The sequence below is a fragment of the Sarcophilus harrisii genome, chromosome 3, assembly GCF_902635505.1.
Source record: "Sarcophilus harrisii chromosome 3, mSarHar1.11, whole genome shotgun sequence".
Classification (NCBI taxonomy): Eukaryota; Metazoa; Chordata; class Mammalia; order Dasyuromorphia; family Dasyuridae; genus Sarcophilus; species Sarcophilus harrisii.
In genome coordinates this window covers 515,734,040-515,760,838 of record NC_045428.1, presented here as the reverse complement: position 1 = coordinate 515,760,838, position 26,799 = coordinate 515,734,040, and the positions used below count along the sequence as shown (strand labels likewise).

At 36.5% G+C, this 26,799-nt stretch overlaps 1 protein-coding gene across 1 annotated transcript in view; it reads left to right on the top strand.

Moving 5' to 3' along the window:
* The window catches only part of RAB38 (RAB38, member RAS oncogene family), a 42,783-nt gene extending 18,363 nt beyond the window's left edge, over positions 1–24,420 (top strand). The window contains exons 2-3 of the mRNA XM_003764645.4: positions 4,166–4,446; positions 23,704–24,420. Coding sequence (XP_003764693.2) covers positions 4,166–4,446; positions 23,704–23,856 — 434 coding nt within the window. The 3' untranslated portion in view covers positions 23,857–24,420. The remainder of the gene's footprint in view (positions 1–4,165; positions 4,447–23,703) is intronic.
* The last annotated feature ends 2,379 nt before the right edge of the window (positions 24,421–26,799 follow it).

Sequence of the window (26,799 nt, the reverse complement as noted above, 5' to 3'; positions counted from 1 at the left end):
TATAAAGAGGCAAAAGACAATCCCCGTCCTTAGGAAGCTCACAAGTGAATTAAATTACGTATTGTTATAATTTTTGGTCAGTATCTGTGAACTAGAAACAGGCATTTAGCATCCAGAATTTTAATATCACCTTTGCCACTAATTAGGCATGTACCTTTTAAAAAATCACAACTCTTCTGTGTCTGCTGGTATGGAAGGAGAGAATCCTCTCTCAGTGGAATAAGCATTAATTATTAAAGTACTTTGAGATATCTAAGTGAAAGATAAAAAGCCTTTAAAAACACAATTATAAACTGTCAAAACAATTAACTTCATACTCTAATTAAAAATTACAAACTTATTTGAATTCTCTGGAAAGAATTAGCTTTTTAACTTGCATTCTTACTGTGAGTTGGTTTATATACTTTGAGTCCAAAAAGAATGAAGAGAAATGAGAGTAAGCTCACCATTTAAAAGCAAACAAACAATTTTAAAAGTGTGCTTTTAAAGTATATATTTCATCTTCATGGAACAAACTCTGAAACCAGTATTTTCATTGCCTGGTTGTTTGTCATGGTGTAGTAGACAGATATAGATTGTATCTACATAAAAGAGTGGACCATTGTGCAATGATTTTTGATAATTTAATCACGAAGGTTAATCACTAAATTAAATCTAGGAAAGGTCCATCTCCCAAATAATCAACATACTTCAAATCTTTACCTGCACATAGAAAATAAATAACAAAGAAGGATCATATCGGCCTTTTTATGTTAACTTAATTTTTCATAGAAAACCTAACATAAGCTCTTTGAAGATGGTGCTTTTTTTCATCTATTTTTTTCTACCAGAATCTGGAATCATAGCTTGCAAATATTGGTGCTATCACACTATATAGGCACTTGTGTTTATTGTTTTTGTTTATTTTATGCTTATGTTTTTATGACTGAATTGTTGAATTGAAATGATGAAGGAATGGACAAAGTAGAGTGCAGTATAAAACAGAATTTTTAAACCTGAGTTTAAATGCTTTTGTTTTTGCTGTTGTTTAATGAGGTCTTTGACCTTTGGATAATCATTTCACCTGAACCTTAGCTTGCTCAAATATAAAATGTAAAGGATGGATCAAATGACTTCTGAGAGCCTTTCCTATTCCAAACCTCTGATGCCAAATTTAAGAATCCATGTTGCCTGTAGTCTGAGGGTGACCTCTTTACTAAAAAAACTTAAAAGACAAACTTCACAGGCTGCCAGTCCAGTGACCTCAATACACAGCAATCAGTTTCCCTCCTTAAAAGCAGTTATTTATATTTTGACTCTTCCCATCCCCCTACATCCTTTCTCCCCCTACATGTACAGAGATGTGCATTTGATTCTCACAATCTGAAAAAAATAAATAATAAAACTTATACTATGAAACACAATCTTTCTTCTCAAAGGCCATCTTAACTTTAAAGTGAAAAACCTCCTCACAAGGAGCTTATTGAGTAACACATGACTTAGTCCCTCATCTGATTAGTTCACGGAAATGGATCATAAGACCATTAAAAAGCCCAGAAGCAATTAGAATTCTGAATGACTGTATGTTTTTCCTGAAATGTCACAACTTTGATGAGCTTTATCAAAGGAAACCAGTGTGTCCTTCAGTACATACACACTCGCACTCAGACATACAAGTGCTGGCCTAACTTGGAAAAGGTAGAAGTTCATTCGAGGGGTAATGTGTCATATGAATGGATTCCTCTCCAAACCCTTCCCCCATACATCATTCCATTGACTGCCCTAAAAAAATACAGAAATAAAAATATTATTTTTGTTACAGGCTTTGCAATAAGTGTTGCCAGGACTATCCTGTGCCCATTTCACAATTTTCTGAATTTTTTGAAGCATGCTTGTTAACTGTAATACATTGGTACATTGCATATTCTTCAGTTCATCACATTTTGTATGCATTTATTATTCACCTAGAGCATGCAGGATATTATGCTAGGTACTGACAATATAGGTCTACACCATTGTGAAGCAATGGATAGAAACTCTTCCTGTGCACAAATTTGGCATCAAACACTACTAGCTGTGTGACCCTGAGCAAGTCACTTAATTCTGTCTGCCTCAGTTTCTTCACTTACAAATGAGCTAGAAAAGAAAATGGCAAACTACTCCAGTAACTCTGCCCAAATGAGGTCACAAAAAGTCTTATACAACTGAAAATGACTGACCAATAAAAAAAAATGACCGACAGAGGACATAAGAGAAAACGATGACATGATCTTTATACTCAGGGAGTCCTACAGTGTGTGGTCCATAGTAGGTGCTTCATAAAAGTTTATGGATTGATTCTTCGAGATTATAGCCTGCACACAGATAGGTTAATACAACCACCAATACAAAGTGAATTTAAAAAATAATGACAATTATCAGTAAAAAGCTTTTGTGTAGGAAGTGCTCTTTGTGCTATTTGAAGGAACCTAGGGATTCTAAGTAGCAGAGATGAGGAAGGAGTGAATTCTAAGAGCGAGTAAGTCACATGTACAAAGACACAGAGGTGGGAGAATCATATGCAAGTAGTAAATAATTAGTAGGTCCTCTTCACTCTTTACTAGATTGATTAGATTTATGGTGTTTGATTATAGCACAAACTCTGGAAATCCATCACTTAGTCCAGGAGGTAATAAACAGCATGGTGTTATGGAAAAATAATTCCAATTGGAGCCACAGATTTTAGAAGCCCAGTTTTACAAATTGCTACCCAGATGGTCTTTGGCAGCATCATTTGCCGATCAAGTTCAGCATCTTTATCGTGAGGAGGAGGTGGGACATGATATTTTAATGCTTGTTCTTTCTCTCTGAAATGTCATGATTTGTGAGCGTGGTATCTTAAATATACTAAGCACTTGCTTTTGTGAATTGACTTGGAAGTTCTAGTTTAACATTTCAGGAATGTCATATGAATTCATAAGCAGTCTAGAGTTCCATTCTTTTGTCCAGGTTGAATCATAAAGATGAACTGAAACAGAAGCCTGATGGAAAAGCCTAATAGAAGTTCCTTCTCCCGTCCTCACTTTTTTAGAACTTTGCATCTCTTCTGATATACATACATACATACATGTACATTGATTGATTGATAGAAGATTGATGATAGAGATATTAGAGGTGGATATAAGAGATAATAGGTATGAGAGAATGATGAGAGAAAGAACAAATATTAGAGAGATAATAGATAGCTATGAAAAATAATAGAGATAGACATTACAGATCAGTGATGGAGATAAAACATAAAAGAGAGATGAATAATAAATAATATGAGAGAATGAAGAGAGATAATATATCTAGATGTAAAATATATGTGATAATATATCTAAATTAATAGATATGAGAAATTATATATATATATGTATATTTAAGAAAATATATCTAGAGAAAAGAGATACATATACACCTGCTCTCAAAGAATGAGACTGGATTCCACACCTGAAGCTAGGAGTCATCCTTCACTCCTTATTCTTACCTCCCATATCTAACCCATGACTTCCATCCATGTTATCTTTTATCAGACATCCCTGGTACATGGCCCTGGCTCTTTTGACACTGCTACCCACCCTGATGCAGGTTCCCATCTCCTCACACCTGGATTCCTGCTGGTGGAGTCTCCCTACCTCATGTCTCTACTTCAGCCTCTGTCGGGCTTTTAAAGCTCTTTCTAACTTGTTTCTTTCCTGTTCTCACCATCACCAGGCTACGTTTTCACTGGTTGTCCCCCTTTCCTGGAATGTTCTTCTCCTTAGCCCTTCCTTCCTTCACATTTTGGCTAAAATGGCACCTTTTTACAAGATCCCCTTACTGCCTGTATCTTCTTTCTGAGATTTCCTCTATCCTGTATATACCTTGTAAATAATTATCCTTTTTGTCCCCCAACGTGAGCTTCTTAAGGACAGGACTTGTCTTTTACCTTTCTTTGTATAACCAGTGCTTAGCATATAATCTGGCATATAGTTGGTGCTTAATAAATGCTTATTGATGTTGACCATCAGACAAATTGTCTGTTTATTTCCTATTCATGTGTTTAAAAGTACACTTCTAGATTTGATATGTAGATCAGTCCTTGAAAACCTGCTGGTGTATATAACCTGGGAGTTACAGAGTTCTAATAAAATTACGAATGTGTGCTCTCTGCTTTTTCTGACAGGCCAAGAAAGATTTGGAAATATGACAAGGGTCTATTACCGAGAAGCCATGGGAGCATTTATAGTCTTCGATGTCACCAGACCAGCCACTTTTGAGGCAGTGACAAAGTGGAAAAGTGACTTGGACTCCAAATTAACTCTCCCTAATGGCAAGCCTGTGTCAGCAGTTCTCTTAGCCAACAAGTGCGACCAGGGGAAAGATGTACTCCTCAACAATGGACTCAAGATGGACCAGTTTTGCAAGGAAAATGGCTTTGTGGGATGGTTTGAAACATCAGCAAAGGTAAAAAAAATTTTTTAAATAAGCTTCTATCCATACTAAGTATCAGATGCCAAAAAAGGTCATATTTCCCCCTTTCTATGGTGAAAGTTTGCTATCTTCACATAGAAAAATCAGCTGTAGCATATATAAGAATAAAGTAGAGAGGAAAGCCATTAGAATTGCAAGTAGTATTGACTTTTCAGGAAGTAGCTATTTTGAAAACATCCTATACAGTCATTGTGGAACAGTTATTTTTAGGGGTCTCCAATGTACACATATACATAGATGTGTGTGTATGATGCATTTTTAAAAATAATTGTTGTGTTGCCTCAGTTTTGCCTGACTTTTCATGACCCTATTTGGAGTTTTCTTGGCATAGATACTGGAACAGTTTGCTGTTTCCTTCTCCAGTTCATTTTGAGGTAAATAGGATTAAGAAACTTGCCAGGGTCACATAATTAGAAAGTGACAAGGCCAGATTTCAACTCAAGAAGATGAGTCTTTCTGACTTCAAGCCCAAATGTCTTTTTAGATTATAGACACACATTACAAATTTTAAAAACTTACAACATCCCAGATAAAGTAAGGTCTTCTGGCCAAATGAACTATATTTTTAGGTACTGAAAAAACTGGCAGAAGTGATGGATGGCAGATTATTTTTGAGGGCAGTAACATTTAATTTTTCTCTGTATTCCCAGAATTTAGCATGCTAAATACATTGCTAGTACATTGCATATTGTAGATTCTTTTTTTTTCCCTGAGGCAATTAGGGTTAAGTGACTTGCCCAGGTCATACAGCTAGGAAGTATCTGAGGGCAGATTTGAACTCAGGTCCTTCTGACTTCAGAGCTGGTGCTCTATCTACTGTACCACCTAACTGCCTCCATATTATGGACTCTTAATTAATACTTGTAGATTCTTTTTTAAATTGCTGACCCTATTTTCTGAAATTCAAAAAATTCTGGAAGATAAGAAAATTGTTGTGTTATGCCCAGAAAAGGGCAAATGTCCCAATTTTCAAAATAAGGAAAAAAAATTAAATGTGCAGACTAAAGGCTCCTGAACTTTATTTTTATTTCTAGTAAAATGGACAATCTAGCTGTTAAAGGGATGATTAGTTAACTTATAGATGTGATTATCACAAAGACCCATCACAGCTTCATCAAGAACAGTGCAGGCCAAGAATAACCTAAGTTCTTTAGTTTTTGATAGGGTTACTAAACTTCCAGACTAAAGCATAGAGTTTACTTAGATTTTTGGAAGTACATGGTAAAGCTGCTTTTGCTATTTTATGAGTATTGTGAGATATATCTAGAAGTGGTTGAGTTTCCAGAATTAAAGAATAGTGCTTAATATTTCTATGCCAAATTAGAAGGAAGTCTGTATTAGAATGGTCCCTTTTCTGCCTTATTTATTTTTATCATTGATTTGGTTAAAGGCAAAGAAGGGCCACGTATTGGGAGACATTGGCTAATAGACTGGGAGAAAAGGTTAAGATTTCTGCCAAAAAGAAAATTTGCTCTAATTAAATAGAATACAGTTTAATAGGGATTGATGTAAAGTATTAGTCTTAGCTTCCAGAAATTAACTTTATGAGCACAAAGATGAGAAAGGAAAGATTAGATTTGAGATTTGTCTAGAAAAATATTTGAAAATTTAGCATATAGCAGTTGACTATAAATTGAACACATAAGACATTATTCAAAAACTAAAAAACTACTGCAGTCTTGAACTATTTAAATAGAGGTTTGTTTTTGGGAGCAAGAAAATGTTAATGTTACACTCTGACATGGTTAGCTTGTATAAGAATATTTTACATATATATGTATATATATATATGGATTATATATGAGTTAGATTACATATAAGAATTAGATTTTATATAAGGAGTTTGATTCAGTTCTGGGTACTATTGGTAAACTAGACCATTAGTATACTGAATGGCCTTGAATCTATGCTATGTAACAATTGGTTGAAGAAACTGGGGATTTTTAGTCCAAGGAAGAAAATATTCAGGGAGGATATGGCGGCTGTCCTCAAAAATTGTCATATTGTAAAAAATTAGAAGGTGCTTGGTCCCATTGGGGAGTTGTAAAACTATCCAATCATTCTGGAGAACAATTTGGGACTATGTCTAAAGGGCTATAAAACTCAATACCTTTTGACCCAGAAGTGTTTCTACTGGGCCTGTATCCTAAAGAAATCTTAAAGAAGGAAAAGGACCCACATGGCAGCGCTTTTTGTAGTGGCAAAAAACTGGAAACTGAGTGGGTGCCCATCAGTTGGAGAATGGCTTAATAAGTTGTGGTATGTGAATGTTATGGAATATTATTGTTCTGTAAGAAATGATCAGCAGGATGATTTCAGAGAGGCTTGGGGAGTCTGACATGAACTGATGCTGAATGAAACAAGCAGCACCAGATCATTACACACAATAATACCCAGATCATGTGATAATAAACTTAGCTCTTTTCATCAATGTGGTAATCCAAGACAATACCAATAGATTTGAGAAAAAAATGCCATGCACATCCAGAGAGACTCTGAGAACTATGGAGACTGTGAATTGAAGGGATAGTATTTTCACTTTTTTGCCCCCGTTTGTTTGTTTGCTTTTTCTTTCTTATAGTTATTTTTTCCTTTTATTGTGTTTTTTTTTTGTATTGACACATAGAAATATGTTTAAAATTGATTGTTTATGTATAACTTGTATCAGTTTGCTTTCTGTGGAGGGGAGAAATAAGGGAGAGGAAAAATTTGGAACACAAAATCTTACAAAAATGAATGTTGAAAACTACCTTTATATGTATTTGGAAAAATAAAATACTGTTTGAGATAAAAGGAGAATGTTTGGTCCCAGAGGGGAGGGCTTGAAACAATATGTAGAAATTGTGAAGAAAATTTAGGTTTGATGTTTCTTCTTTTTTTCTTGGGACTGTCCCTAGACTGTTGTATCATAATTCCTCTCATCAGAGGTGTTTGGACATATTGTGGATGATCTTGGGCATGTAGTAATGAAAGTTGTTTGTTAGGTATGGATTGAATTCTCTGGCCACTGAATCTCTTCCAACATGAAATTCAGTTAGTCAGTCAGTAAATATTTATCAAGTCTTACATCTGCCAGGCACTATGCTAACCATACAAAGAAAGGCAAAAAATAGTTCCTGATTTCAAAATCAGTCTAATGGGGAAGATATACAAATAAGAATTACACAAGCTAAGTTGGTGATAATCAATAGGGGAAAGACAGAGATAGGAAAAGGCTTCCTGTAGAAGGTGGGATTTTATCTGAGATTTGAAGGAAACCAGGAGGCTGAGATGGGAGGGGACAAAAATTCTAGGTCAGGGGGAGAGCCAGCCAGTGAAAATGTCCAGAGTCAGAAGACGGAATGTTTTGTTCAAGGTCAGATACCCAAATTAGTTTTTTAGTAACAGATGGCCATAATTTACTTGGTGATCCTTTTTGTCTTGGGCTGATTCACCATCCAGGATGGTATGTGATCTGATGTTGATTGCCAATTTTATATAACCATTGAGCTGAGTGTTGAGGCATGGGAAAGGATCCAAAAAATAATGAGACAGTGTCTGTCCCTGTAGAACATATATTCTACTGGGAGAAAATTTGAACTTGTGATAACTTCAGGAATTCTGTGAGATTTAAGGAGCTATTGAAGACAAGAAGCAATGTAGCACATAATGTACTACTAGTCAGTGGTCTGGGAAAAGAGGTATCTCTTGAGCCGTTACACTGGTCATGGAAACTAGAGATGAGTTATGAGTTCAGGGTCATGAGAGATAGATAGCACATAATGAACAATCAAATGCAACTTCTGCTTTCAGTCTCCTAGGCAATGATGGGCTATATTTGGAATGTCCTTTGGGTGCTATAATTCAGGATTGTTTTTCTCAGCATTTCCTTGAATATCTGGACCACTCTGCCCCTCCTTGTTCATTAGTATTTTAACATTTCCCTGACAAAGTGCCAAAGTGACAGACTGAGGAAGGAACACTGAAGCTCTCCAAATCCCCCTCCTAACAACTAGGAAACCTCAGAATTGATCCAGGAGCTTAAAAGACAGACAGGAAAGATCTGCTTCTCTCAGGTAGGAGGGAAGAAGGTTCGGAACAGCAATGGTAGTAGCCACCCTGCTGGCTCCAATCTCACAGCAGGGGGCTTGGGCAAGGCTCAAACCACCAGTGAGGCCCTGCCTTCTGCAAGCCAGAAGCCCCCTAGGCAAGTGACAGACTGTAGCATAGCAAGCCCCCATCCTAGCATCCCCACCCCTAGCATACACCATCATCTTTAGCTAATTAGTGTCCAAAGGTCTTTTAAGATATGCTTTTAGACTATCATTTAATTTGAAAGCCATTTTAAAGGCAGCATGGTACAGTGAAAAAGTAAGTTGTATTTTGGAGTCAGAGGATCTTGGTTTAAATCCAGGTATTGTCACTTAAAAGTTGTATAAACTTGGGTAAATCATTTAATCCTTTTTTGGGATACAGATCTAGTAGAGACATGCTGGATCAAAGGGTGTACTCAGTTTCATAGCTCCTTGGACATAGTTGTCTTCTGGTTTCCATCTTCTGCATGGTCTTTTCCATTCCCCCTAAACACTAGTACCTCCTCTCCAAGATAATCATCAATTTTTACTTTATAGATGTGAGTTCTATCAATTTGTTTACCTGTCATTTCCTCAGTTAGATTGTAAGCTCTTTGAGGGCAGGGCCTAGTTTTGTCTTTCCTTTGCTTAATGAATTGCTTTCTGACTTGACTTTTAAGCTGTTCCAACAAGGCCAAGATGAATGAGCACACTTTGTTTTCTAGACTCTGCTCTCCCAGAAATATATAGCTAGATGTTCATGCCTTGTTTGGTGCCTTGAATGACCCCAACCTCAAGGGAGCCGTGATAAGTCTCACAACAGAATTAGGTTTCAGAGACTCCTACTATTATTTTGACTTTTATGTTTAAGCTGAGAGAATGACTGCTTCTAATACCCCCAGTTATTATAATGCCCATATTTTGTCTTCAATAATCTTAGAAGGATTCGTCTGATTATCAGTGGTAACTATGGTTTGCATGTAATAGTTATCCTCCTAGAGTCTACCATGAGGATCGTAGTTTGTTAAGCCTGTATAAAACTCCCTTTCTTTCATTGCGCTTTCTGTTTACCTTTACTGAGGCTTATAAGAGACAACAGACTCTTGCCCCTCTAGTTGTAATAGGAAGCCACTGAAGTTTATTGAGTAGAGAAATAATATGGTTGGACTATAATAAAACAGAAACAAAATTAAAATGTTTATATTCAACAAACATGTATTAACTTTATTTTATTTTGTGGGCTACAGTGAAAAGAACTTATATAGTTCCTGTCCTCAGAAGTTTATAGTTCCTGTCCTCAGAAGTTTATCATCTATAACAAAGCTTCTTAAACTGAAGTTTGCAATTCCCTAAGGGGTCATGTAACTGACTGTAGATGTTGCAAAATTAGGACTTATTATCAGTAAATGTTTGATTTATGTACCTTTTTAATAAACCTATATAGTCAATCACATACAAATTTCTTAGGCAAAAAAAAATCAGGTCACAAGTGAAGCCCTAATCTATAAAAAGAATAATGTGCCCAAATAAATGATATACAGTACAGAATGTAAGAAAGCTAGACCAAGTGCTCTAGGAAAATGAGTGAAACAGAAACACTTTTTACCTGGACAAGTAGATTAAGGCTTGGAAAGGGGACTAACCAAGTCCCCCATAAGTAGAAGAAGAGCCAAAGAAGGAATGTGAACACAGTAGGAGTAGAACCAACACAGAACAGTGTCAGGAAATCCAGGGGAAGAGAGAACATTCAGAAGAGGGAGTCTGCAGAATCCAGGGCTGCAGAGGGAGGTCATGGAGAAGCCAGAGAGCCAGGCATTCCAAGTGCTTTCTGACCTGAACCCTTTCTGGTCTTCTTACACCTCACTCCTCGGGACAGTCTATGACCCAGTGCCTCTTATGGGTAATTGTTTGCATGTTGTCTCCCCCATTACTGTGCTCTCTTCGAGGGCAGGGGTTATTTTTTTCCTCTTTGTATTTTCAGTGCTTAGCATTTATGCCTGTTACACAGTAGGAACTTCATAATTTTTGATTTGAGGGAAAAACCATTGGATTTAGCTATTAAAAGATAACCTTTGAGAAAGGAGTTTCAATAGACTGGTGCATCAGGAGCAAGAATATAAGGGGCAGAAGAATGAGTAATGCGTGTATATAAAAAGTTTAAAAAATGACATTCTCTAGGAATTTATTCATTAACAGGTTGAAGTGTTTAAGATGGTAGCATAAAGGGATCAAGGGAATGTTTTTTTTTTTCCTTTTAAGCTTTTGTTAATCAAAATATGTTTGTAGAAAGCTAGAAAGGAGTGTGTGTGTGTGTGTGTGTGTGTGTGTGTGAGTGAGAGAGAGAGAGAGAGAGAGAGAGAGACAGACAGACAGACAGAGACAGACAGACAGACAGGGGAGAGGAGTCTTTTTGTTGGAGGTTGGTGCATTTGAATATTCCTGGGTTTGTGAGTAACACAGTAGTATTGTGGAAAGAGCTTTGGGTTTGGATTTAGAATATACTTACTTTTTAAAAATTTACATTTATATAGTATAGCATTAATGTTTTCTCCATACTTATTTTAAGTTAGGTTTCTCTCCCCATTTTAGAGATGAGGACATTGAAGCACAGAGACATGATGAAATAATTTGTCCAAACCTACAGAAAAAATATATCACAAAGGAGTTGATTTCTTGGCACTAAGTCTACAGGTTTTTTCTTTCACTAAAGCATGCTGCCTGAGCTTAGTATTACAAGGAGTTGTAAAAGTCTCCAACTGATAGGACTTTCATTTGAGAATGCTCAGACATTGCAGTTCATTTTTACTGTATGATCCTGTTTTGTCACAGGGCTTGCAGACTTGGGGTCATAAAAACCCCTTGGGATTCCCAGCTCAGCTAGGTCCATCAGTGTGAACAAGGAATCTCATGAAGTGGTCTTGTTATTTGAATTTTGCACTATTTGAAGTTATGATTATGATCCAGCCCCATGAAAATATGTTGTATGAATTCAAATGATTCATTCATTTCATACTTGCACTAATCAGGACATAGCTCCTTTTTAGTTATGTCACCATAGGCTTATTTTTCATTTGTTCACCTCTCCGGGTATATCAATTTCCATACCTATAAGTTGGTAAATGTTATATATGTTACTGCCAACCACACAGAGACTGTTGGGAGGAATGTTTTGTGAGCTATAAAGCTACTTTCATATAGGTATAAATTATTACGATTTAATTCAGTGAAAGAGGATTCACAATTTCTTGGTTTTTTTTTTACCCGTTGCTTTCCAGATATGAGATTGTATAGATAATGTAATTAGTCCCAAATATCCTTGAACTCTTCAATCTAACTCAATTTCTGGATACTGACCTAATATTAGGACAGTAGACAGGCTGCTGATGCATTACCAGGCTAGTCCTCAGCTATGTCTAATGGAATATTGATTTTCCCCCTAGTGTGCTCTTCTAAGAAATCAATACTTCTCTAGATGGCAGAACAGTTGTGGATGAAAAAGAAGGTGATCTCTTCCATCCGGATTCCCTTCTCCATAGGGCTCAGGGGCTCTGAAAGTACTGGCAGAAGCACATCCCTGTGGGACAAAAACAATCTGAGGACCTGGGGAAAGAATAATGGGAGTTTAGCATTTACAAATCACTTTAGAGAAAGCTAGGTAGCACAGTGGATAGAGTACTTGGTTCAGTGTCAGGAAATCCTCAGTTCAAATCCTCTCTTAGACAATTAATAGCTCTGTGATCCAAGACACATCATTTGATCATTTTCTGCCTCAGTTTCCTCATCTGTAAAATGAGTTGAAAAAGGAAGTGACAAACCATCTCTGTTAAAAAATTCCAAATGGGATCAAGAAAAGTCTGACTGAAACATCTCAAACACAGCATTGCTGGAGTAGTCTCTTGATTTACCAGTCTAGCAACACCATCAAAAAAAAGAAATAAGTCCCATCTTGCATAGTTGATGAAGCAATGTTAGTGCTTTGTGATCACAGCTTCCCTTCCTAAATAATCACAAACTGATCTCTATGAGCTTTTGTTTCTTCATCTACAAAATGGGAATCATACTGGCATTACCTGTTGGACAGATTTGTTGTAGGAAATGCTTTGAGAACTTACAAGTATTGTATAAAAGTGAATGCAAGGTAAAATCCTCATTAACTAAATGTTTAATTACCACATTATAATAGCCAATAATAACAACTGGCTTTTTAAGGTTTGTAAAATGCTTTTTATGTATTACCTCATTTAATCCAAAAACAATCTTGGACGGTAGTACTATTATTCTTATTTTACAGATCAGGAAACTGAGGCTAAGAGAGTTTAAGTAACTAAATCAGAGGTAGACAGCTATCTAGGTGTCTGAGGCAGGTTTTGACCTCACATCTCACTTGCTCCCAATCCTGGGCTCTATCCACTATACTACCTGGTCTCCAGTGATTAAAGTTGGCCTGTATTTCTTTAAAAGGTTTTTTATGGAGCAGCAGGATTATGTGGCTATGTGCTCACTGTACAGTTTATACTGATTTGTGGGTCCCCTGTGTCATTAAAGCATATAGAGTACCTCTATTTGCTTTGAGAATTTTCATAAGGGATGAAACTGGTATAGTGGTAAGGAGTCAGAAGGCCTGGCTCTCTCACTGCAGTCATACTGATGATTATAACCTATATTCAAATTCTGACCCAGATATTTACTGCTAATATTACCCTGAAACACTTCATTCCTGTGTGCTTGACACACAGAATTGTCTTAGTCCCTAAGTCCTCTGGGTTCTTGGAGCCACCCATAACAGTAGAGTTTCAATAAGACTAGCTCCTTGAATAATAAAAGCAACTCACATAGTCAGGGACACCTTAGTTTGATTCTGGACAAACCACATGATTAATGTCATTCAGTCTCAGTTTCCTTAACCCCAAAAGGAATAAGACTACCTATAGTATTTCCTTGAAAAGTTTGTGAGAGTCAACATGAGATATTTACTGTCTGGACAACATTTTGCAAACCTTAAAATGCTATTTTAATGTCAACTATGATTCTTAGTGTTATTTGGATAATACTTACAAATGCTTAATATTTGTAATAATTACAAAAACCTTTTCCTTGAAACAACCCCATAAGATAGATTTCCCCATCTGTAAAATTTTAGGTAATTTCTAAAGTTTCTTAGAATCCTAGCTTTCTATTATCAGCCTATAATTTTACAATTTTAATTTATTATGTTTTTATTCAAATCAGTGACTTTTTTGGTACATAGTCTTTTGAGTAAGAAACAAAATCCTTAATAATTATTGTTATGGTGGTTCCCCTTCACCATCCCTAACATTGATGGGTGACAGATCAATCCAGGTTGGGTGTGACAAGAGTTAATTTCATAAGCAAAGGTTTTCCATTTCATGATTTCAGTTTGTATAGACTTTTAATATATTAACCTTGAGGTCACTTCCTGGGTCATGAGTACAAGGATACAGATGATAGCACATTTATAAAACACTTATATGCACTGTGTCATTTAATCACCATGGCCACTCTTTTGAAGTGGATATTTTGGGTATTGCCACCATCATTTTACCCATGAGGAAGCTGAGCCTATAGTAAGTGGCCATCTGGTACTCAAACTGAAATTTCTATCTATAAATTCTGTGAGCTTTGTATTTCATAATAGGCTGCTGTCCAAATCATCTGTAGAAAACTTTTTTTTCATTCTAGAAAATAAGCAAAAATATTCAATTCTCATCTTATAATTGACTCATTATTCATAAGATTTAGTATATAACTCTATGATACACAAGGTAAAAATAATAATTATTACTATTATTATCCCCAAGGAAACAATCTTCCATTTAATGAATAGGTTATGGCCATGTCACTCCCTTTTTGAAGAATTTTTAGTGGCTTCCTTTGGCCTAAAGTATGTGCTCATCTGTTTGACCTCATCATAGTCATAAGAATATTCATATTTGTTTAGTGCTGTACATTTATCTCATTTGATCCTTTCAGCACCTCTATAAAGAAGGTGCTATTACTATATCAGTTTTCAAGAAGTTTACAGTTTACAAGAATGCAAGTTCAAGAATGTATGATTACAGTGATTGGGCCAAGCCTTCTGACTCCTTATCAGTGCTGTTTCTACTATACTAGTTTTATCCCTCATAAATGAACATAGAACTAGAAATGAACATAGAACTCTCTTTAATGACACAGGGAACCACAAGTCATATAAACTACAGTGAGCAATCTCTAAAAATCACTGCTATATGATAAAGAACTTTTCTACAAAGAACAAGCCCATTATAATTAGAAGTGACTAGGTGGCACAATGGATACAGTACTGAACCTGGAATCAGGAAGACCTGAGTTCAAAACCCAGATCAGATATCTCTCTTCTTGAAATTTAGAAAAGGTTTTCTTCAGATGATTTAGTCTGTTTTGGAGTGAAAAGCAGAGTGCACTTATAGATAAAACTTAATTCTGTGTCCCATGTGGGCCATTTTTATGGACCTAGATTTCTCATTTGTAAAATAATCTCCATGATGTTCTTCATATATAATAACACTAAACCTCCTGCCTCTGTACCTTAGAACAAAGCTTCTTAAATTGTGGCTTTTAATTAGAAATTGAGTAACTAAATGTGGGGGAGTATCACAAAATCATGATTTATTATCAGTTAAATATTTGATTTACATACCTATTTTATGTACCTGTATACCCAGAGTCAACATAAACTCAGAATAAAAAGGGATCATGAGTGGAAAAATTTAATAAGCCCTGCTGTAGCACAGGCCTAAAAGGATCCCCTTGAATTTGTTGAATTTTAGGTGTGATAGGTAATAATATGAGGCTGTGGTTTATTTAGTTTACTTTGAGAGGCTCAACAGACTAACCTACAAGTTTGATAACTTGGAAGAATTCCCATAGGTTTTCCTATACTAAGTTTCCTATAGGCAAAATGCCTATAACTATGGCAAGCATGATACCCTTTTCTGGACTCAAATGAATACCTTGAAGAATTACCTAGGGATTGGGGAAAATGGCTGTATTTTACTCTAGGGTTTCCAGAGGTCAAAGTAAAATGCTCTGAACAGGTATAATAAAACCTCTAAATGGCATATAACAGGAACTGACTAGTATTTGAAGAACTAATATACTTCATTCTGGGCTTTCCCATAATACCAAAGGAAAGGCGCTCTAGAAATCTCAAAAAAAAGGTACCTACACCATCTGAATTAGACAGTGGTGTCCAGCTTTATATAAAATGTTGGTGGGACTCCACAGAAGTCATCCTCCTATGCCTCGTGATGTAGGGTCTCAGAGTTTATCCATGCTTTTGCACAGATACCCCATCCCTGAGAAGTCTTCCCTCTTGATCAGTGTTTGGTCACAGAGGGTCAGATACACAGCTCCAAAGCCAGCTAGGACTGCAGGATGATTATCACTGCTCATATCCTCCCTTAGCCATGCTCTTAGTTTGGATTGTGGTAGGGAAATAAAGGCACTGGTCCCCCTATGGCATGGGTAGCCAATGGATGTACCGTATCACCAAGAAAACTTTAGCCTGTGACAACCAAATACTTTTTGGTCAGCTTCCTCCATCTCACTTCAGCAAAGTCTGTGTGTCTGGTTGGAGAAGGCCAGTAATGAGCAGAAATTTTCCATAGGACTGGACAGAATCCCCACTGCTCATCGAGTGGCCAGCCCCAGTAGTTCTTGCTGGATCTCCCTTCCGACCTAAAAAGCTTGCAGTTTTGTTTTAGACAGACCAGCCTAACTATGTATGCAGAGCTTTGTCACCAGTCTTCCTTGTATAATTGGTATCTGTGTACATCTTCCTTTTATTGTAGTCTATGCTTCTTGACAGCAGAGTCTGTACCTTTGTATGCTCAACACACTCTACCCAGTTGGCACTTAATGCACCTGTTGTGAATGAATGAATGAATGAGTGAAATTGTATTAAAACAGGTCATCCTGAGGAAAGAAACTGCTTGGAAGTAATGCTCCAAAGCAATTTAAATTGATTTCTTATTCTTCTCAAGACAAAGGTTGATATGCATTAGGCTGTTGACTTTTCATCACCTAACACAGACAGACATTACAATCTCAATGAGGCACTATATGGGTTTCATGATAAAACCATTGCTCCTCCTGCAGGTTTTGGTTCACCTTAGACTTACTCTGAGAACCACTTGACAGCACAGATTATCATGACTGCACAAATCATGTTTGTCCAGAGAAGATTGGGGTCCATATTACTGACGAATGGGTAGAAAATTTTATATGAAATATAGATGACCATTCTTCTGTAATTTAAAAGTGATTTGTATGGCTAAAGAATTTTAAATTGTATCGTCAGGGAAATTAGTTGGGTGGTCTCTGCTTAGAACCGAGGAGCCATTCCCCAAATTATGGGAGCTTGTCCTTTCTCCTTGAGGAAAATACATGGATATGTTTACTCTATGGATCATCCAGTAATCCCCTAAGTTGTAGGTTGCCAATTGGCAAACTGTCACAAGGCCTTAGTGCTATCTTTCTAGGACCTGTAAAGTCAAATCAGAGAGAAGCCTTAAGAGAAGCACTTACAAGACACTGATAGTAGTTACCAGACACTTTTTAGTCATGTGTCTTTGGGACACATCCCTGCTTTGGGATTTTCATGGCAAAGATATTAAAATGGTGTTAGCCATCCCATTCTCCAACTCACTTTATAGATAAGAAAACTGAACAGAGTTAAGGGAGTTGCTCAGTCTCACAGCTAGTGTCTGAGACCTCATTTGAACTGAGGCCTTCCTGAATCTAGGCCTGATGCTCTAGCCACTGTGCCATCTAGCTGCTTCTTTGATAGAGCTATGAATTTTAATCCAGTGCCAGCCTTGGAATCTGTTGACCTTGAACAATTTATTACACCATTTTCAGCTTCAGTTCCCTGTTATGTAAAATGAAGAGATTAGACAAAGTAATTTTGAAGTTCTTTTCTGGTTGTAAAATATTGTGTTATATTTTGAAAGCGCTAGAATGGGGGCAAATCTAATGAGTTTGGTCTAATTTATTATCCTATTTGTAGGCTAGCAGGCTCTTCATTCTCTTTAGTGGAAGAGTTTTTGCCATCCTCACTGATAAATTGCTGCCTTCTTCCCCTTCACCCTCTGCCCAGTGTCTAAAAGCCCTTGGTAACAAAATATTCTTCCTCTTATCTAAACTATTATAAATGTTATACATACACATTGTGTATATATATATATGTATACTTATATGTATGCGCTTATTATTATATTTATGTATAGTTATTACACTATTCCTTGACTTAATCAATTGGGAGGAATGGATATTAGGATTGTCAGGAGACCATGATGAAAGATACTTAGAGTCTTAAGGTTCAGCCCTTCATTTTAGAGTTAAGGGAACTTCCTTAACTCCCTTAGAGTTAAGACTATAGACTGAGTAAGTCACTTATATTCAATCTCTACTCCTCAGTCTATAGAAGTCTAAGTGACACAGGTGATTCCTACCCACATAACTAACAGCCAGTTCATTACGTTTCCTCAGGCCACACAGCAAGTAAACAGTAGAACTCACATTTAAATCCTGGTTCTTTGAATCTAAATTCAACATTTTTCTACTACCTCAGTTAATATTTTATCTTGAACCCACACATTTGTATTTTTCCTTCTATATATGGTGGTAGTTTTGAAGAAGATGATGTCTGAGGTCTTTCTCAGTTCTCATGATCCATTATTATGTAATCTCATCTTTGGTTATTTTTCTGCTTCCAAGGATAATCACCTTTTAGAACCTTTAGCAGCATCTGAACCCCTCAAGTCCACTGTTGGGAGCTATACATAACAGGACTACCTGGGACCAGTTGTAATCTTAGGAGCTTATTTACCATCTGAGATATCCAGGCAGCATTAGGCATGGATGGTGTTTAGAGTTAGAGTGAAAACATTGAACTCGCAAGAGAAGGGAAAAGTAAACTACTTTGTAGCTGATGTCCATAAACGATGAAATTACTTGATTAGACCATGTTGAAATTTACATGCTCAATCTAATGGTATCTATTTATTGCACTGAATGACTTCTCTTTTCATCAAGCTCTGCAAATACCAAAATAAGCCTGTTAAACCTGATTAAGTGGTAAATTGTGTTTGTGGTTATTGCATATGTTGTAAAAAAAAAATTGACATGCTAATAACGGCCAATAAAATACTTCATTGGATTGAGAACTAAGGTGTGAACAGAATCACAGCCCTCTACTTTTCTGATTCTTGGTGCATAAATACAGGCTTGGTCAAATAAATTTGGGAAGGAAAAGATGAAGATAATACCAATGGAGCCCAGAGAATCAACCTTTGGACTCAATAAACTCAGCTCCTGCTACTTTAGTTTTCAATGCCTTCATAATGGTACTTTGAAAGTAGATAGTGTAAATATTACTATCATCTTTCTACACATGATGAAAATTCATGAGTTCATAAATGTCCTATCGATATACAGTTCATATTTGTTGATTGATGTTGATTGACTTGGATTGATCTGCAATTTATGAAGCATTTGTGAATTTATATAGGCACAGACTGAGCCTGTTATCTTCTTAGGAAAAATCCTAAACTCCTCACTGTCATATCCCCTGTCCCTCAGGAAGAGACCTTAGTCTACATATCCTAAAGGGAGCTCTCATTTTCTTACTGATCCAGTTTGACAGTTCTTATTGCTTCAGGAAATGAAGTGACCCCCAGATCCTGCCTCAAACACTAAATAGTATCTCCTTAACTTTAGGCAAATCATTCTACTTTTCTGTGCTTGTTTCCTCAAGTATAAATTGGCAAATTTTGCTGAATTGTCTCTAAGTTTCCTTCCTACACTCCTGTAATTATAACTTGCTGAAGGTAATATAGTCAGCAAGCATCTAAGCACAATTCTGTGCTTTCAGAGATCTGTTCAGTAGTCTGTCCACTCTTCTGTCTGCCTACTCCTAACCTGGTCATGAACTTCTCCAGATCTTCAAGTAGTAGAAACAAAGCTTTCCATTAGGCTCATAATCAAAATCTTTCTTCTTAAGACCTTTAAGAGCTTGCTGGTTCAGCTCTCAAAAACTCAGAATCATTTTCCAGGCCTGCATGAGACATCAGAGGAAGATTTTGGTGGAGGAGTTATTCAAACAAATGAATCACATAAAATCCTTTTAGTTGCTGCATTTTTCAGTAACATATTGAAGAATAGATAATTGTCTCTCTACTTCTCTCTGGGTATGTAGTTGAAGCTTTAATATAAGAAGGTGCCTGAAAAATCCATTAATTTTTACAATTCAGCTTTTCTCCTAGAAAGACTTTGATGAACTGATGCTGAGTGAAGTGAGAACCAGGAAAACATTGTACACAGAAACACTAACACTATACCATGTGTTAACTATGGAGTCTGAATGCAGACCAAAGTTTACTGTTTTCACCTTTTTGTTTCCTCATGGTTTTGTCCTTTTCTGATTTTTCACGACCTGACTAATATAGAAATATGTTTAATATGATTGCACATTTATAATCTATATCAGTTTGCTTACTTGGGGAGAAAGGGAAAAAATAAAAGTGGATGTTGATAACACTTTAGATATAAATGGAAAAAATAAAATTCTATTAAGGTGGGGAGTAAAAAAAAGAGCCTTGTATTGAAAAAATTAACTTAGCTTTTCCAAGTTATCATAAATTTACAGTTTGTAGGGAACTTGAAGTTATTGGTGTTTGAGTTCAACATATTCATTTTATAGAAGAGGAAACAGATATAGAAACTTAAAATGACTTATCCATGATCACACAGCTAGTTATTGAGAACTGTTTACTAGTTACTGAGGGTTTTGAACCTCAATTTTCCTTACCCCCAGGTTTATCATTCTGCACACTGCACCATAAAACTGGTTGACTTTGTTTTCAACCTTTGTTGTGGGGGTTGCCTCAGAGGGATGAGTAAAATCAAGTTACCATCTATTATGTACCAGCCACTGAGTTAAATCTGGAGATAAAAAGGAAACACGACAGTGCCTTATTCTCAAGGAGCTTATAGTCTTATGTGGGAGACAACATGCAAAGAGTTGTAGATTCGATGATTAGGATAAATTGGAGATCACTTCAGAAGGAATGCCTGAAGTGATCTCCAATTTATCCTAATCATCGAATTGATTGATGGGCTTGAAGGGCTAAGTGGATCAGGAAAGGCTTTATGCAGAAGAAGGGATTTTATCTGGGCTCTAAAAGGTAGTAGTCAGGGAATCCAGGATAATGGGAGAGAGAGAAATCCAGGCATGGGGGACAGCCAGAAGAAGCACACAGGCAGAAAATGGAGTGTCGTGGACAGGGAACAGCAAGGAAGCCATTGTCACTCCTTACTGGAGGGGAATAAAAAGACCAGAAAGGTAGTAAGGGGCCAGATCATGAAGGGCTTTAAAGGCCAAAGAAAGGGCTTATGTTTGGTCCTGAATATAACAGGGAGCCATTGTAGTTTATCCAGAAGGCAATGGAGGGAGAGATATGGTCAGCCTTGTACTTTAGGAAGATCAGTTTGTGATGGCATTTGAAAAGATTCTTCATTCTCTGCACAACCATAATTGGAGCTATTTTCTAAGTATTTGTGCTAATTAAATTTCACAGGGTTGTGAAAAATCTTGCTAAGGGGCTGAGGAATTTAGAGCCACAGCCACATAGAAGATTTGTGTTTTATTTACAGCTAGTTTATTTGGGGAAAGAAAGGAAAGATGGACCCATGTTAGCTTTTAACTGAGCATAAATGTTTTGTCCCAAGCTTTCTTGTATCATGGTGAGGGGAGCACAAAATATAAATATTGCATGTGTGCCAGGGTTTTGCTTTTGTTTTTGTTTTATTTGGCAAAATAGCTTAAAGGCCTAAGTAGTTTAACTAGGCACTTGGTTTCAAAGAATCAGCTTTACAAGTACCAGATAGGGGAGCTTGGCTATTTCACATAAAAAGAACTTGAAGGAAGGAGGGGGCAGTGTATTACAAATTCAGTGTTTTAGCTAGTGATGTGGCCAGCTAGAAAGATCTTAAGATCCAACAAGAGAAACTTACCAGTCAGAATTGCCCAGAACTGTTTTCAGTGCTAAGCCCATTTTAGGCAAGAAATTGGCAAAGAGAAACTTACTAGAGGAATGTGGCTGTGGTGGTGAGAAAACCATAAATATTATAGGAGGATGAGTTGAAGCTGTCTTCAAGTCTTTTGAGGATTGTTAGGTGGAAGAGGGATTATGAGTTTGGGCCCAAAAAGCAGAGATGGGAGCCATGAGGAGAAATCACAAAGAGCAAACTTTGGGTCTATTAAAAAAAAACTTTCTTAATAATCATTGCTTCTCCTAAGTGGAATAGGCTGCTTTGGAAAGAAATAAATTCTTCATCTCGAGAGGTAATTCAAGCACATTTAAGATAATCATTTGTTGAAGATATCAGTTTATAATTACAATAGGTTGACCTCTGATATTCCATCCAACTTTGAGATTTTGTGACACTTTAAGAGCAATTGTAATCATGAAAAAGGGTGCTTCTGAGCTTAGTAAGAGACTGATAAATTTTTATTATCTGGTTTTGGAACTGCTAAGTGGTGCAATGGACAGAGTGTCAGATCTGGAGTTAGGAAAACCTGAGCTCAAATATTGCCTCAGATATTTAAAAGTGGGCAAGTCACTTAACATTTGTTTGCCTTAATTTCTTCATCTTTAAAATGGGAAAATGGCACCTTGAGGATCAAATGAGATAATTGTGAAACTGTTTATCACAATGCCTAGCATATAGCAAGCACTCTATAAATGTTAGACATATATATATATATATGTGCCCATAGTAAGCACTATTATCTCAGTTGAGCTTTACTGCAGCCCAATGAGTTAGATGTATAATGCAAACATTTTAATGCCCATTTTACTGAAAAGGAAACTGAGACCCAGAGAGGTTTGCTTAGGGTCACACAGGTAGTAAGACCATGTTCTTTGAATAAAAATCTGTTTTTTCCACAGGAACTTGTAGCCAATGCTATATAAAAATAACATATTTGAAAATGTGTTCAATCTTGATTTAAAATTAAACAGCAAGCTACATTGCCCTTTATTGGTTTTTAGCACATCTGTTTTTAAGGATACTTTGTGGGTGGTTTTTAAAACCTATTTTTAAGGGATCCATGTGTATGAAAACTCCCATTCTCAGTAGAGGCAAAGATTAAACCATAAAAAAACACATCATGTGAACATACTGATGATAGCTTAAAGTATTAGGCATTCTCAGTATCTCTTCACACTGTAAAAAAAGATAAATAATCCATATTCTTATTCAGTCACTCAATGTGTGTGTGTGTGTGTGTGTGTGTAGGCAGTTCATACACGTGGTAATATCTATTCTTAGGTACAAATGTGACTGAAAATACCAATGTAGGCCCTGGGCAGTTTTACACAATTTAAGCCTATAGAAGCCTAAATTTACACCATATTTATGAATGATCATCCATAAACTCTAAGAATTAGATTAAAGTCTTGTTTATGACACCTAATACCTTTTATTAATTACATCCCCCTCTTTAACACTTGGGGATCTTTCATTATGGAAAAGGGGATAGTCATATCTGCCATCCCTTCTTTATTGCATTGTTGTGAGACTCAGATGAGATGATGTGTTTAACCACGTTTTGAACCCATAAAATGTCTAATAAATGCCTGCTTTTGTTACTCAGCTAGGCTCTTGCAAAGTACTACTTTGAATCTTGATGATGATGATGACGATGATGATGATGACCCAAAATTAACAGGGGACAAGAGTTTTAGAGGCTTTCTGATAGAAAATGAAAATGGATCTGCATAGATCTTTCTACATTCATTCCTCTTTAACTTTACACCATTTACAAATGCCCTGTAAGCCCAATGTTTGAAAGAAAAAAGACTGCTTAATCCATATAAATTCATTATGGGATGATTTTAGGATCTGGCATGTAGGATCATACAATTCAGAACTAGAAGGAATCTTTAGGATTATCTCATTAGGATTCTTAGCTTTAGGATCTGTGAATTTATTCTTTTAATATTTGATAATTAGTTCAACATGATTGTTTTCCTTCAAAATCTTTTGTGTGTGGATCCCATTGGGACCATGACCTATATGTGGTCATCTCTGCATATTGATTAAGCAAATATTTGTTTGCTCTCCCCCCTAGGAAAATATAAACATCGACGAAGCCTCCAGATGCCTGGTGAAGCATATACTTGCCAATGAGAGTCATCTGACACAGTCCGTGGAAACTGACATCATAAAACCGCATCTCCCTCCCTCCAGGATCTCCAGTTGCTCCAGCTGTTCCAAGCCCTAAGCTGGTGAATGCTGAGAATCTCTTGAGGCTTGCTCCATCAGCCCATGACTGGTTATTTATTGTTTCTGTTGAATACCAGAATAGGGAAATATATGCTTTCTAAAGCAAAAAGATTTGCCCCCTCTGTCCTGCAAGAGAGAAAAACGCTTTTCAAAAATCACCAACTCAGTGTTTACAAGTTTTCAGAAAATTGAGTCTTTTATAAAATCCTAACATCCCCTGGTCATAACTGTTGGATCAAGTTAGGGGAAGGTTGGGATCAGAACCCTCCTTGGTTCTTTTGTCTTTTATAGGCAGGTGAGGGAATGCATGACAGTTGCTGAATTGTCCCATAAACCTTTAAAATAGTAATGGTGCTATTCAGAGACATCTTCCATCCAAGTAGAAATAAGGTCTTCTCTCACTTAGTTCTTGAGGAATATGTATCAAATGGGTTATTGAATGACAAAAAGTATATTGTCTGTCTTTAAGTCCTTTCCCTTACTGTCCTCAGCAGTTTGTGTTAAAATGTTGAAAGGCAGTGTACAAACCTCCCCCTCTAAGTGCCTTTCTACCAGCTTCTAACTAAAGCTGTGGGGTTAATATTGACTTGTAATAAATAAATATATATATATATATATACATATGTTATATGTAATATATCATGTATATATATATTATATGTTGTTGCTTTTTCCTCAAGTGAAAAAATAAAACATGGAAATACATGATGTCTGTTTCTTTGTGTAATTTTCTTCTTCATACATAAGGCACATTTTTCAGATGATTTCATTGACTCATGAAATTGTATCGTTCAGAGGAGACTGAGAAGTTAGCTGTTGCCCCCACTGTCTTTTAAAAATGAGAAAACTGATTTTCAGAGAAGAAAGTGACTTATCCAAAAATAATTAGTTGTGCAACTTTAGACAAACTAATGAGGAAAGAGTGGGGAATTGTTACCCCAGATCACACAGCTCTTGTAAATCAAGATTCTAGTTCAGGCCTATTAACTCAGCCTAGCCCTCGACTAGCTACCATCTAGGACTAGAGTCCAGGTCTCAGCTCTTGACTTACCTAGTTTTGTTACCACTCCATTTTGAAATATTTAATTGGGGCAGTTAGTTGGTGCAGTAGACAGACCACCAGCCCTGAATTCAGGAGGACCTGCGTTCAAATCTGGTCTCAGACACTTAATACTTCCTAGCTGTGTGACCCTGGGTAAGTCACTTAACCCCAGTTGCTTCAGCCAAAACAAAAAAGATTTAATTCAGGAAAGTCATTGGAAATATTCATTCTGTAGAAATTATGAAAATACCTTAAATAGAACTGGGTTTGTTCCCACTACATAGAAATCTTACATTTTAAAGCTGGAGTGCAACAGAGAAGTGATGAAATCCAACCCCCTCACCTCCATTCTCAGTGACCAGAAACTTGGTGATTTGTAATTATCACGACTAGTAATTAGTAAAATCATAACATTTCTTTTATGAATTGCTTCTAAGGACACATTTTTGTTTACTCCACTTTGAAAGGAGAGAAAAAAAAATTTTGTGCTCTTGATCAAAAAATGAAATATAATACAATTCAACAAAATATTGACAAACTTATCTTGCTTTATATAATGCACATGTACTTGAAAAGTTGTGGGTAAATTAGTTTATTTTGCAAATAGATTAGGGACTGGGATGGAACAAACTTGTAATTTTATTGTAGCAGGATTTCTTGGTGAAGAATTTCCTCTTAGCAATGTAGTTAACACCTTTTCTGTAATCATAGCTTCCCCTAGAAAGAAAGTAATACCTGACAGAGTAGTAATACCTATTCTGTATGTGTCGGAAGTGGGACTAGAATCTAGAGTGTCCTGGTTCCAGGTCAGCTCTTTGTCCATTATATAAATAAAGTTTTTGTAGAGAATCATAATCTTCATCTAGGAACAAACCCAGCCTATGTTTGACATAGGATACTTCCAGATTAAGCTCTTTTCACTGCTGTGCTGTTAATTCAAGCCTTGATGAACACCACTCACTTAGCTACCTTTCCCTTCAGACTGGAGTGTTAGAGAGTGCTAGATACCCCCCCCAATTCCTTTATAGAGGGCAGAAGTGGACTTTGGGGCCCATTTTCCTCTGCATCTGCTGCTCTGACTGGTAGCAATTCTGTGGAACAAAATGCCTGGCTACACCCTGGTGCCCTTTCCTTCTGGGTATTCTTTCTTGAGGGAAGGGGCTGCTTTTTTTTTTTTTTTGGTTGATAGTATATCCCAGCCCCTGAAATATAGTGGTTGCTTAATAAACATTGATTATATTGAATTGTTCCAGTGAGTTATACAACTAGGAGTCAGTCCTAGTGTACCATGTTGGCATTGTAATTTCCCCCCATAACTTCAGCAATAATTGTATTTGTCATAAAATATTTTTTAGAAGGCATATCAGAAGCCATCTAGCCCAACATGTACCTGATTAATAATCACGTTGATAAATCACCAATGAGTGAATTAGCACAGAAAAAGCTTAAGATGAACAAAGTTAGAGAATCCACCTCAAATGTTCAGAGGAACTATTGGTGTTCCACCTGTGGCAGAGCTTTTTGAGCTCATATTAATCTAAAATCACAGTTGGACACACTAATTTGACTCTAACATAGTGATGTCATTTTGGTCTTCAAGAATGAAACCAATAAGACTGTTATTAGAATAAAACATTTCTTCTGCAAGAACTATAAGCTTTGTGTCAAGGTCATCAAGATAGATGACATTTCTACTTTGCTTTAAGGCTTGCAAACATTATCTCCTTTGATTTTTCACAACCACTCTGAGAAATATGCCATTTTAAACCCCAATTTATTTATGAGAAAATTGAAGTTTAAAAATGTTAAGGGATTCTCTCCTGGATCAAGCTGCTATTTACATGTGAGGTGAGATAGGAATCATGATCTTCCAATTTTATATGGTCAGCATCCTATCCA